The sequence below is a fragment of the Entamoeba invadens genome (assembly GCF_000330505.1).
Source record: "Entamoeba invadens IP1 unplaced genomic scaffold scaff_1105074726103, whole genome shotgun sequence".
Classification (NCBI taxonomy): Eukaryota; Evosea; order Mastigamoebida; family Endamoebidae; genus Entamoeba; species Entamoeba invadens.
The window spans coordinates 477,369-490,373 of record NW_004443767.1 but is presented as its reverse complement, the minus strand read 5'-3'; the positions used below and the strand labels follow the sequence as shown (position 1 = coordinate 490,373).

The following is a 13,005-nucleotide window of genomic DNA, read 5'->3' as shown; positions in this document are numbered from 1 at the left end:
GCTCATAAAGACGCACTCAAACAGTCTGTTTGTGCACCGTTTCACCCACTTTCCAAGTCCTCCCTTGGCGCGGATCCCCCCCTGACCCCCCCGCAAGCGGGGGGGGGGGGGAACCACATCCGCGTCCACACAGTACGGACAAGGAAAGTGGGTGACATGGGGACGCACAAACAGTGGCTGAAAAGTGGACTTCCTTCAAAAAACACTCGCGGCAAATATTTTATTTTGGTAAAGGTGGTGGTCAATGTAGGTCCCATTTTGGTATTTTTTTCTTATTTAACATTTTACAATATATGTATTATATTTTATTAACTTATTTAATTAAATATAAAAAACAAATAAATTAGTTTTGACCAAGTTTTTCATGTAGATAATCTGTATGGCAAAAGATCTTTGGTTAAAAGATAATAATAAATTATATAAAAAACAAATAACAGATATTTTCCTTTCGAAAGACTTCAAAGCAATTCCGCCACAAATCGGGATAATGATAGTAATAATTTTTATAATTTAAAACAATACTTTTCTAGTTTAAAAGAAAAATCCAAACCGAAATTCTCCAACAAACAACAGATTGAAGACGTCAGGATATCACATCGCATCCAGCACAACACTTCCTCCACTTATCTGATTTATCAAAAACGGCCAAGAGAAAAGTCATATTATCAGTACCTGGTTGTTCGTAAGGGTTCTCAGCCAAGCACTTGTTCAGTATCATTTTGCAGATTTGGTCGATTAAGATCCCTCCGTCCAAACATTCCTTCACAAATGAAACAACTTCATCATTACTCATCACATCAAATATTCCGTCACATGCAATGATCATAAATTCTTCACTTCCGTCAAAGTCGTACGTAGTGATTTCTGGGGTTGCGGAAACAATATACTTCTCAGGGTTGTTTCCTTTCTTGAATTGAGTGTCTCCAAATGCTCGAGAAATCATTAAATCCCCATTGACGCGTCCGTTCACAACACGTCCACCACACGCGACAACACGATCGGCCTCCGCTTTGACATTGAGTCTTTGGTCGGTGGTCAATTGAAGAGTTTCGTCGCGCTTCACAAGAACACATCGGCAGTCCCCAACGTTAGCAATGGTGAGTTGGTACTCATCGAAGAGTGCAGTGAGAGCAGTTGACCCGATTGTGTTCGCCAAGTTGACATTAGTGTCAGACAGCACGCTCTTTTCATACAACTCCGAGTGTACAGCGTCGTTGAGCATCTTCGAGCCTTGCGGAGTTTTCAAGGTGGCGTCGAGAGACAAGTAAGTCTCCTTCAAAGCGTCCTGGATCGACGTCGCGAAGTGTGAAGAATTCATCAGCGCCTTTTTCATCTCGAGGGAAAGGTACTTTGAGACCTGAGGTCCTCCATGCCCATCGTAGACACCTACCATCGAATAATTTTCACAAGAAGTGATGATATGAGCGTCTTCCATTTCCTTCCTCCAGCTACTTGTGAGTCTTATATGTTTCCTTGACTACAATTTCAATACATCGCAATACAAGTTATACCACATTAGCACTATAAGACACGTATTGACAATAACGATGGTGAAAAAGACAACCCTTGCATACTGCCGTATGCTACGGCAGTGCTATTCAATTGAACTCTGCTTGATTCTTGATTTGTGTTTGGCGTAGACAAGAACTCTCCCATTGCTGGCACACTTCTATTTTTCTGAGTTTCAATACCCTGATATATACACTGAGTTCTCTTCTTTTAACTTATAAATCTTTTTACTATTATTATTAATTATTCACAATAAACTTCAAAGATGTTCTCAAAGGTGGACTTTACTCGGATTTTGCCGTTTCTGGGTATTATTCTCATGGTATAATTAATGATTTTGGTAATCAGTTTTTTATTAAAGCATTTTTGGGAAACAAAAGTGTAAAGTCAAAAGATAATAAGCCTTTTGTTAATGATAGAAATATTTTTATTATTTCTATTTGTTCATTTCAAGACGAACTTTTTTTGTAGTTTTTTTCTATACACTTGCGTTTTTGCTGTTTTGTTTGGTTAGTTTCTATACTGTTCTTTTATAGCTTTTAATTAATTATATTTTATTAATTTTATAAAAACAACAGACTTCCATATTTCATTGTGGGAAGAAAAAGAGAAAAATGCAGGAGAAGAAGAAAAAAGAAGATTAATAGTTTTGATTTTGGTTAATTTTTAGATATTTCGCTTGTTCACAAAAATTAATATAAATGTTTACATTCGCAAGTTTAAACAAAACGGGTTAATCACCTTATTAACACAATATTAAAAAATAACTTAATTTTTCATTTTTTTTATTTTTATTCATATGCTATTTTTTGACTTTTTCATAAACAATATGTATAATAACATTTATTATTTTTTTACTAAAAAAATACTGACATAAAAAGTGCAAACAAATAAAAAATTATTAGTTTATAATTAAAGTTAAATTTATTGTTTTATTATAATTTAAATTATTAGAATATATAATTGTGAATAATTATATTTTACAAAAAAGAGAATGTGCCAAACAGATGAAAAAAAAGCTTTTTGTGACAAATAAAGATGAAATTGAATAACAAAAACGACGATGTTTTGAAAAAAAAACTTTTTTTCAATCTTAATTTCTTTCGAATTTCCAGTTTTTCCTTTATTTTTATTTTTAGTTGTTTTCCCGTTGTTTTACAACAAAAAAGCCTTTTCGATTGATTTCTTTATCACCTTCTTGACGTCAAAAAAACGATCTTATATAACTTTGATGTAAATCTTATAATATATTTTTTTCCACATAAAAAAACATAAAGCTTATAAAACTTGTTTACACAACACATAATACATCAAGTGACTTTATTTATTTTCAAGTATAATTTAATAATTTATATGTAAATTAAAACGTACCTTTTTATGTTACATTGAAGGTGTAGTAACATATTGCATGGATATAATTACAGGTGCTGTCGTTCAGTTGTTTTTTATAAGTTGAACGACTTTAACTCATGCATATTTATTTGTTATTCTTTTATTTGTAATAGACAAGAACTGGTTAAGCTGATAGAAGTGACACTATGTTTTTTTGATGTACAAGACAGAATATTCATGCAATGAGCTCGAGATTTTTAAGTGCATCTTTTTTTCTTATATCAAAAGGTGAATTGCACTTTTTGATAAGAATTGACCTTTGTAGGTATGATTGAGTAAAATACCATTTAACAAACAAGTTGAGTGTTTTTTTTGAAAATTGGTTAAATACTCTTGAATATAACGGGAATTCAGCACAACCTCTGGTGGGCTCAGTATTAACAAAAAATATTGTGTGTGACCAGAGTAAAAAACTGTGGTAGTTTCAATGGACTTTTCGATTGTTTTTTAATCCAAAAAAATATAACCTTTTTTTATAAAATTAATGCAATTCAATTCTTCCTTTTTTGTAACATAAAGAATATTTTACCAACTTATTTCAAATGGTGTTTTTTCCGAATCAATGAGCATATAAAGTCAATTCAATTCGGGGAGTTTTGTATTTGGAAATAAAAGAGGCATTTAGTCAATTATTGTATGCATTAAATAATTTGCTCTGAAAAACTTCATCCAATTCTATAAAAAAGAATAAATTTTGTACGAATAAATAAACTTACAAAATAACTAATAAAACAGATGTCATTTGTCAAAATGAATGTCCCAGTCTCTGTGAAAGAAGGCGAGTACATCATGTCGAACGTCGAGAGTGACGATGAGGTGCTTGAGATATTAACACAGAAGGAACTCTTTACTGAAAAATTTGCGAAGAGAAAAAGTGCTGTGCTAACCTCTGATGATGTACAATTTGAGCGATGTCTAAACCCACCTCTTTGTGACTATTAACTGTAATTTACTGTGTGTTAATTGCTGTTTTCCCAGTGGTGTTTGTACCAATCAGAACATCTGGAAGTTCTTGAATTGTTTGAATATGTTTTATTTAAACACAAGGCACAACGAAGGATGTTTTTTTTCACTCATTTGTTAAAAAAGGAAAATGTTTTATATTCGCACTTTTCTTCATCTCAATTAGTCCCTCCCAACAATGCCGGTACTTTCCTTATTCTATTCTATTATTAAAAATTAATAATAACTGTATTCAATTGGTAATGAATGCCGCACTTTTGTGGCAAATCTCTCCATATAACTTTGTCTCGATTGTCCAAAAATTGTTTTTTTTAAGAAAATGAACACCAAAAAAAATGATGTTGTGAAGTTTTGGGAAGGTGCAGTCGTTTTTTGAATTAACTGGTTTAAAAATAGATCTTTTATTTATATTGCTCATTGGTTTATAAAATAGAATGCTAATACCTTTGTTTTGGTAATGTTTATTCACTTTTGAAATTAATACAGTATTAATTTAAAGTATTTAAAAACAAATAAACTCAATTCAATTAAATAGGTTTTTTTGCACTTTTTTGAATATTTTATCGCAACCGCCATTAAATGCCATTTTTAGTCACTTAATGAAGGGAATATACTTTTGTTGGGTTTATAAATAAAGTCTTCACTTTCCAAGAACGAAATGTGTGAATTCCAGTCCTCGACAACTTCTTTGTTTCTTTTCGAGTTTTTCGAATCAAACTATATGATATAACAAATTTTACTATTATTATAATATAGATATAATTACCCAGTGCAAAATGCTGTTCTATTCAGTTAGTTAAAAAGATGAGTCTTCACAATATTAGTAGTTTTTCAGTTTACAATATTTGGAAATGGCACAAATAGAATACTTTAGGTTTAGCATTAAAACACAAAATAGGAACTTCCTCAATAATAACTTCCAACAAAAAAAAACTATTCAATTATTATAATTTTACTACTATATAGCTATTTCAAACCAACTTTTTAATTTTTGTACTTTTTTATTGAAAAAGTTGTTATTGTAAGAAATAATAATTTTGATTAGCGTTCTATATTTTATACTATATAAACTATATTATACTAAAGACCATTAATTCACTTATTTTTTGACAAACACAGAGAACACAAGACTACCTATAACAATGATCGCATATAAAAGCACCACAAAAAGACCATACAACCTTCCAAACACAACTCTCGAAGCCACAACAGCCACCAAAAGATGCAGTGTGATCAAAATAACCGTCCCAAAAATGATGATATACACCACATAACTGTTAAATGGATCCGCGTGGTTCACTGACATCCCCAAGACTACATAGAATATCGTCCATGGAACTACAAGGACAACACATATATTGAACAACCCTTGATAATACCCATTACCTACAGCAACCTCTCCACATCCTTTAAACCCTGCGTTCCATCCATTTATAATGTGCCGCATCCCTATTCCTATTACAGAACACAACGATATTCCGAGTGCTTCTCTCGACACATTGAGTACTGCAGAGAGCCTTAATGACACAACAAACAACCCAAATCCCATTATTGCCAAGTACGCCAGACTGACCACAAAAGTGAGTATTCCTGAACATACAAAATTGAACCGTGGTATCGTATATTTCATTACCATGATCGGAACAAAAAAAAGATATTTCTCAAAGCCTTGGACATCTCTCTGTCGTATTTTAGACCATTTTGTTATATCAAGAAGACCAACTTGTTTTTTTCCTTCCTCTTTATTATTCGATATCAGGCAATTTAAGATCCCAACCCATTGCGCCCGATGCGAACTCCGCATCCCTATCTCTCGCCTATCATACAACACTATTTCAAATATAGTCGAATCTACATCATCTATAACACAAGCTTTAATGTCCTTCATTTCAACTTTGAAGAGCTCGTCACACCTATTTGTCGATCCCTCACGAACAACGATTTCGTCCATGTATATGTCTACCCACAACTCTGCCCACTGCGATTCAGTAAACATCGCTTCACTATAATCAGAAGACTTCACTAAGACAAGACCAGCCTTGACTACTCCTTCTGTCTCTGATGGCACGTCTGTCTGTGGCTCTTTCACTACAGACCGACTTAACATTCTTGTGGTGATCTGTGCAATAACGTAGTGAATGAGGTACGTGCCAAAAGATATCCACAAACACATCGTCCCGATCGGGTCATCGCCGTTATTTGAATGCAATGAAATGGCAAACAACGAATAGAGTAACAGACCAAAGAGTAGAATAATAGAGTCTCTCTCGTAAGCATACGGATTCACTTTGATTGGGTTGTGCGAGTTGAATGAAGTGACTCCGGAACATACAACAGTTCCACATAATACACACCCAATGACCATCCCAGCAGACAACGCGTAATACTCGTTGAACAAAACACCAAATACAACAATTATTATTTCAGGAAGAGTGTGCGCTATTGACATAAGAAAAGGGACGTGGATTTTAGTGTGTAATATATAAATAGAAATGACACAAAAGCCGTTAAATGTTGGAATAATATACCGGTCCATTATATAGTGAAAGCCTTGTTTTCAGTATGTCGATATAATAAGTGGAACAAACAATACCCCAACTGGAAGATAATGAAAATGTAGATGAGAAACCCTCCATATTTCTCAAAGGAAGTGATGTGGTCAAGAACTGGTGCAATGTCTAATACTATCTTCACCATTATTTGTTTTCAAGTTCAATTTTTGAAGAAGTAGTCTTTCATTAACATTTTTTTTGTAATTAACATGTTTTTTTATTTATTAACATCAATTTATTTAGAACTCGGTAATTAATATCTGTAATTATTATATATTGAAATTATTAATAAACTCGTTAAATATTAATAATACTAATAAAATAAATTCGTTAATTAAAAAAGTTTTTGAGGTTATAGTTATTGTATAATTTGTTATATAATTTTCATACACTCGAAAAATTAACGAGTTATTATGATTTAGAATTGAAATGAAATTACCACATAACTCGTTAAATTAAAAAATATGTTAATTTTATCACCCACATCAGTTGTTGAGCTTCACAAATCTTTTCTGAAATTCCATTGTCTCTTCTGCCTTTTTAAAGAACTTTTTGTGTCTCGAGTAGTCTGCCAAAGCAGTAGGGGATTCATATTTGAACTTTTCGAGTGAGTTATTGATTTGTGTTTCCATGTCTTTAGAAGGGTCTGGTATTTCTACTGGCTTCATATTAGGCAACACAAAGCTCCCAAGGATTTCCTTTCGTACGAATAGCATTATAAAGCTCTCTGCTTTCTTTTGGACAACGTCTGGCACCGCCCTGGACTGTAAACTTGGGATCTCAATTTTGATTTCCATTTGAGGTTCTGTTGTGAACGCAAACCAGACGATGTTAGTTGGGATGCTTTGAAACATTAATCTGACGAGTGCGTCCAATTTTTCCAACTTAGCTATAGCGGTGACTGTAATAGTTCCAAATAACAATTTCAACTTCACGTTGAATTTAATAGTGAAACCGTCCAAATAATGTATTGTTGCATCAACAAAGGTCTTATCTGGAGAATTTGTTGTGCGGACTTCGGGATCATTGAACACGGGAAGGAACGGTCCCATCTGAAATTCACTACACTCAAACTTCTCAACGAAAGAAGGGAGGGGGTTCTTGTTAATTTTGGTCTGGATGACCTTCTTGATCAAATTAAGGAAGACGTTGTTATTATAAAACGTGAAGAAGACTCTGTGCGCCAAATAGTTCGCACCATAGAACCACCCCAATGACTCTCCTCCTTTCAATAATGTGATGTTGTCCAACACTAACGAGAAGTGCTTTGCATAACACTTGACGCGCTTGGCCTTGTCGATATCAGACAAGCCGTCCGTGTCTTTCAAACAGTTTAATGACACGGAAGCACTTGAAGTTGTCTCCGAGATGTTTTGAATCAAACTGAGGTAGAAACGTTCGAGTGCAATGCCCGTCTCAAAGTGCATTTCGACTTCATAATATGATGGGAAGATTTGTGTGACTGCTGTTATCCTAAGACCATCACCGGGAAGATATCTTAGAAAAGTACCTGGTACTGTCGCGCTTGTGATATCTGTATACAATACGTAATACTCTTCTGTCTCAACTTGTATCAAAATCCCTTTGTCACTCAACGACACAACACTTTTTGTCTCTTTTTTAACATCTTTCTTGTCTTTGTTTGTTTCCTCGGAGTCTCCAGTGATAATCAAAGTGTTATACTTCGGGTTTTGTGTTCTTTTGATGAAAATGTACTCTTCGGAAGAGATGTAGTTGTCTTCTCTATTTGCGTCGATGTTCTTTTTTGATTCATCGAATTTTTGTTGAATGAGTTGTAAGACGTACTTCGTACGCACAGCAAAATAAATTAGTAGAGCGGGAACAAGTCCCACGCCTAAGCCCACAATAACTCCAAACATAAAAAGGAGTTCATAGTTACCTCTTTTTTAATTTTAAAAAGAGGAAACATCACTTTGGTTGGTCTAAATCTGTGAATCGATATACTAAACCATAAAACAAATATTAACTATACATTATAGAAATAAATAGATGGGAACTCTGTACCAGTGGCACGTTACTGTGTTACAATGAACCGATACACTTCTTCTGTGGTTTTGTTAATTCGGTGATCCCAAGAGTTCTTAGAAACACTTTGTTCTTCTTTGACATCTTAAATCTCGACGTCGCATACTCTGCAAACGTTTTGAGTGCTGCTGGAGAGAGTTGTTTCATAACAACTTGTTGTTGTAAAAGGTGTTTCACCGTGTGTGCTGATTTCAGCGACAAATAACAAAGCGATTGCAACGAGTGTCGTGCACTTTTATAAACGTTTTCGATCATATTGACTATTAAGAAAGGGTCGCCCATAGTGTTTCCAAAAGAATACTCTGGCATCATGTTTATGTACATTGCCGTATAGAACTCTTCGTGGTACGAAGTCACGCACCCGCCCGTCTTCTCGTCGATTGCAATCACTGTTGCCCCACCGAGTATATTTTCCCAAGAAGTTGTAGGTACTTGCACAGACTCGTACCCACCTACCAGTTTATTTTTCCCTCCAATAACCCATTCTCCTTCAATAGAAATACTTTTTAGTGTGACTTGTGACGCTTTCGGTCGAAACTGTGCATTCTGTTTAAGCCCAAATAACTCCAAAAGTGCGCTGTTATTGAAGATCACTTTATCGCCTTTGTAAGACTCTTCGTACCAAAAGGCCGCGTACGTTGCTATTATACCTTTGCCAACGTTGTTCGAGACATACCGTTTAATCGCGTCAATTTCATCGACTGTAAGTTGTACTGGAGTTCCTGCCGTATCTGAAAGGAAGAGAACGTCCGGTCCGATTTTTTTGAGAAGGTCGTATGTGATGATTTGTGTTGTGTTAATCGAGACAGACACTTTTTGTGAATAGCGACCTAAGACCCCCATGACGTGGTACGAGCCCGGGTGTGATTTTAATAGAAGTACTCTGATCCGTTGCACCTTCATCTGTTTTTGATTTTTTTCACTCACAATTTCGATCACACTGTCAATCTACAGGTTCATTGAAAATGTTAACACCACTTTTAGCTCCACTTTAACTTTGGTTTGTAGTTTTGGAATCTTTGTCTTAATCATAAATTAATATTAAAACCAAACATTTAGTTTTGTTTGGGATTGACAAAAACGCTTTTTTGCTTTTATTAACTTTTTTTACCGGATGTATTAATTGACTTTTATTTGAATGATTCTGTTATTTTGGTGAGCATAACAATTGTTTTCTCCGATATAATATTCAGTTTTTTTATGGAAAAAATAATCAATACACTTTTGTAAAAAGGTTTGAATGAGAGGAACAAGTTAAAAAGTTTTTGAATTTTGACATAAATAAGTTTTTATACACTTATTTAACATATTAATTAATTTAACACATTTTGTAATTAACGTCATAATAATTTGTAATAATCGTTAATAATAAATGTTAAAAAAACACATTACTTAATATAATTTTGAACGTTGATTAAGATAAAAAATCAAAAATAAATTCGTTAATTAAAATTAAAAGAATTGTTAATACTTCAATTAAAATCCGCCATACTGGGTTTTCTTGCTTCTAATAACAAAGAACATTATAACACCAACAATAGCAGCGATCACAACAATAATCATAATAACTCCAAAAACAATACCAAAGATTTCTCCACCAGAAAGTCCATCATCTTTTGGTTCAACACTTTTGCTTTCAGAAGATACATCATCGTCATCATTTTCTTCTTCTCCAAACCATTTGAATGATATTCTTCCAAGTCCATCTTCTGTGTTCTTATAAGCACCAACAAAGACATAAATAGTCTCACCACTCTTCATATCATACTCAACTGATGTCCCCCTTTCACCAATGGGAAGATCTTTGTGATCTCCATAAGCTAAACATTCCGATGGCAATGACTCATGAAGCTTCGTTTGGCATGACTTGTAGACACCTATATGGGAGACAAAAGAAGTGATGTCGTCGGTATTAATTGATAGCTTTTTATCCTTTGTAGCAGTGACAGTATACCAAACACCTTTAATACCATCAATAGTCTCTCCACATACTCTACGTGATGAATAAGAGTACATTGTGTTGAAATACTTAGTGGATGGAACAGAAACTGCCTCAGCCGAAGTACATTCTGCATTGGGTTGAATGGCGTTTTCTTCATAAATATTGACTCTTGCAACTTCTTTGGCATGTTCTTCATATGAAGAGTGAATGGAGACCAATCCATTCATATCTTTTAATACTGATGGTACATTCACTTTGACATATCCACCATTTCCACATGTTGGAACAAAATTTGACTCTAACAAACACTTCCAATCAGGAGCCGTGTAATCACCAGAGACATCTGGAACAACCAAATTTGTAGTCTCGTCACCACATGTGTTAATTGCATATGACTTACCCGCTTCAATCTTGAATCCATAGTAGAGACCAACAGTGTATCTAACTTGCCAACATGGCCAATTGTGGTAAGAATTGCCCAATAAAGCAATACCAGTGTATGGGAGAGACACCTCGATTCTATCTTCGATAGTCTTTCCATTCTTTTCCATTCCATATCCAATGAATAACATAAATTCACCAAAGGCCGGCAAAGCTTCTGAAACACTTGCTTGATTCGCCAAAGGAGCTGTGGCAAAGATGTTTATAGTCTTTCCTTTATTCAAAGTGAATTGAGCAGTGTTACTAAATTCAGAACAGAGTGACGGAGAGGAACAATCGTCGTTAATCTCAATGTATGTGTTGTAGTATTGTGTGTTGCCTGGTAATACACTGACAACGACCTCGACATTGTCTTTAATTCCAGTCAATTTGTACCATGCTCCTTGTTTGTTGGATGCCATCATACATCCACTCTCTGATGTGAGATGTGTTGCTCCAATTAATTGTTTTGAGAATTTGTCTCCTTTGTTCATAACAGAGATTTCTTTGGCAGCAGAGCACTGATAGTTATCAGTGTCTCCGACTTTTGATATGGTCAAAGTGATAGGATTAATATTAGTAGTTGAAGATGCTCTTATATAGTACACCTTACCTATTTCTAATGTTTTGATATAGTACTTCCCTGATCCACATGCTTTTCTGTCAGTGGTATCACAGGCATCACAACTTCCATCAAAGAGTTCAACGCTTGAATCCATTCCACCAGAAGTTGCACAAGTATGGATTGCATATCTTTCTCCATCTCCTTTAATTGTTGCATAAAATCCATAATTCTCTGTTTTGCATGAAGTAGTGGTCTTGTCCATATTTTTCAAAGAGACTGTAACAGTGACTGGAACTGAAGTAATCGCATATGCCTTTTCACATGTAGATGCATCTGCTTCGTATGATATGTATAATTGGATGGATCCAACGTTTGGTGATGTCTCAGTGTCATCAGATGAAGTAACATACAACATGTATTTCGTTCCAACTACAATGGTCTTGGCAAGTCTTCCACTGTTACCACACCCATATTTATCAGAGATAATAGCAGTGTCGTATCGGCATCTTGTATCTGTGTAATTCATTTTATCTGCTTCAAAAAGATACAAAGCAGCGGCAACTGTTGTGAACTTGTTGCATGTGTTTATGTAGATCTTTTCTTGCTCTGCAGTGAAAGTGAACCAGTACCCTCTGGTGTTCTGATATGAATCAAATGAAGCATCAGCAGTTGTAGTAAAAGTTTGAGTACTTGGAACTTCAATTCCAACTGCGTTGTTACAATAGACGTTATTGTAATCGACAGTTTTGGAAACCACCATTCTAAATTGGCCATTTTCTATAGCGGTTGTTCCTGTGACCATGATATAATATTTCTGTTTCTCTGTTGCTGTGAATTTAATTCTTGATCTATGTCCTTCACATGCCTCCAAAGTGGCATCTTCAGCATTGACACATTGTTGTAGAACATCATTACCGCACATTGTACCAACAATGATTCTTGGTGATATTAAAGTTTCAGGATAGCAAGTGCTTATAACAAACTCAGCTTTGTGAGCTGGTGTAAAAGCAAATACGTAACTGCCTTGTGTGATTTCAGTTCCATTACAATTCCATTTCGAGTTTCCAACATTTAATGTAAAAGTTCCTGAGTCGTAGTCTTTGGTATATGGGTCAATTTCAATTGGTTCAGTGCATGTGAATTGTGCATTGAGTATTTGCAGTAATAAGAAAAGGCAAATAGCTTTCATGATATGTCTTCAGAGTTTTTCGAGCGATTTAAATAGACAACTCCTTTTAAAACAGAAATGCAGAGCTTTTTCATCAGAAAATTTTCTAATGGAAAAAATTCCCCTTCACCTTTTTTTAAATTAAAAAAATCTTTTCTCAACTTTTCTTGTAAAAATATTCACTTAAATTATTTCTCGAATAAAAGATTTTTCACTGTCTTTTTCTTTTCATGTGATTTTTCTTACTCTTTTTCTTTGACATAATTTTTCTTTATTTTGTAATCCACTTATTTATATGGCACAACAGGATATTTAAAAAACTACCGACTAAATTTTTCTTTTCTGTTTTTTAACTTTTCAAACAAAAATAATAAAAGAAATGCTTTTATTGTAAATTTATTATAATTTATAATAGAATTATAGAATTCATTGGATTAACAAAAAATAC

At 34.2% G+C, this 13,005-nt stretch overlaps 5 protein-coding genes across 5 annotated transcripts; all 5 read right to left on the bottom strand.

Moving 5' to 3' along the window:
- Nucleotides 1-583: 583 nt before the first annotated feature.
- Nucleotides 584-1,656, bottom strand: EIN_251260 (protein phosphatase 2C, putative; the record flags this gene model as incomplete). Its single annotated transcript, XM_004261705.1, has 2 exons — nucleotides 584-1,448; nucleotides 1,565-1,656. 2 exons carry the CDS (start codon nucleotides 1,654-1,656, stop codon nucleotides 584-586), a joined length of 957 nt encoding a protein of 318 aa, XP_004261753.1.
- Nucleotides 1,657-4,963: 3,307 nt separating this feature from the next.
- EIN_251250 (hypothetical protein) lies at nucleotides 4,964-6,561 on the bottom strand (the record flags this gene model as incomplete). The annotated part of the gene is made up of 2 exons (XM_004261704.1): nucleotides 4,964-6,414; nucleotides 6,453-6,561. The coding sequence occupies 2 exons, from the start codon at nucleotides 6,559-6,561 to the stop codon at nucleotides 4,964-4,966; spliced, it is 1,560 nt and encodes a 519-aa protein (XP_004261752.1).
- A 340-nt stretch (nucleotides 6,562-6,901) lies between these two features.
- On the bottom strand, nucleotides 6,902-8,296 carry EIN_251240 (hypothetical protein; the record flags this gene model as incomplete). Its single annotated transcript, XM_004261703.1, has 1 exon — nucleotides 6,902-8,296. The coding sequence occupies one exon, from the start codon at nucleotides 8,294-8,296 to the stop codon at nucleotides 6,902-6,904; it is 1,395 nt and encodes a 464-aa protein (XP_004261751.1).
- Nucleotides 8,297-8,459: 163 nt separating this feature from the next.
- EIN_251230 (hypothetical protein) lies at nucleotides 8,460-9,365 on the bottom strand (the record flags this gene model as incomplete). The annotated part of the gene is made up of 1 exon (XM_004261702.1): nucleotides 8,460-9,365. The coding sequence occupies one exon, from the start codon at nucleotides 9,363-9,365 to the stop codon at nucleotides 8,460-8,462; it is 906 nt and encodes a 301-aa protein (XP_004261750.1).
- Nucleotides 9,366-9,938: 573 nt separating this feature from the next.
- On the bottom strand, nucleotides 9,939-12,578 carry EIN_251220 (hypothetical protein; the record flags this gene model as incomplete). Its single annotated transcript, XM_004261701.1, has 1 exon — nucleotides 9,939-12,578. The coding sequence occupies one exon, from the start codon at nucleotides 12,576-12,578 to the stop codon at nucleotides 9,939-9,941; it is 2,640 nt and encodes an 879-aa protein (XP_004261749.1).
- Nucleotides 12,579-13,005: the final 427 nt, after the last annotated feature.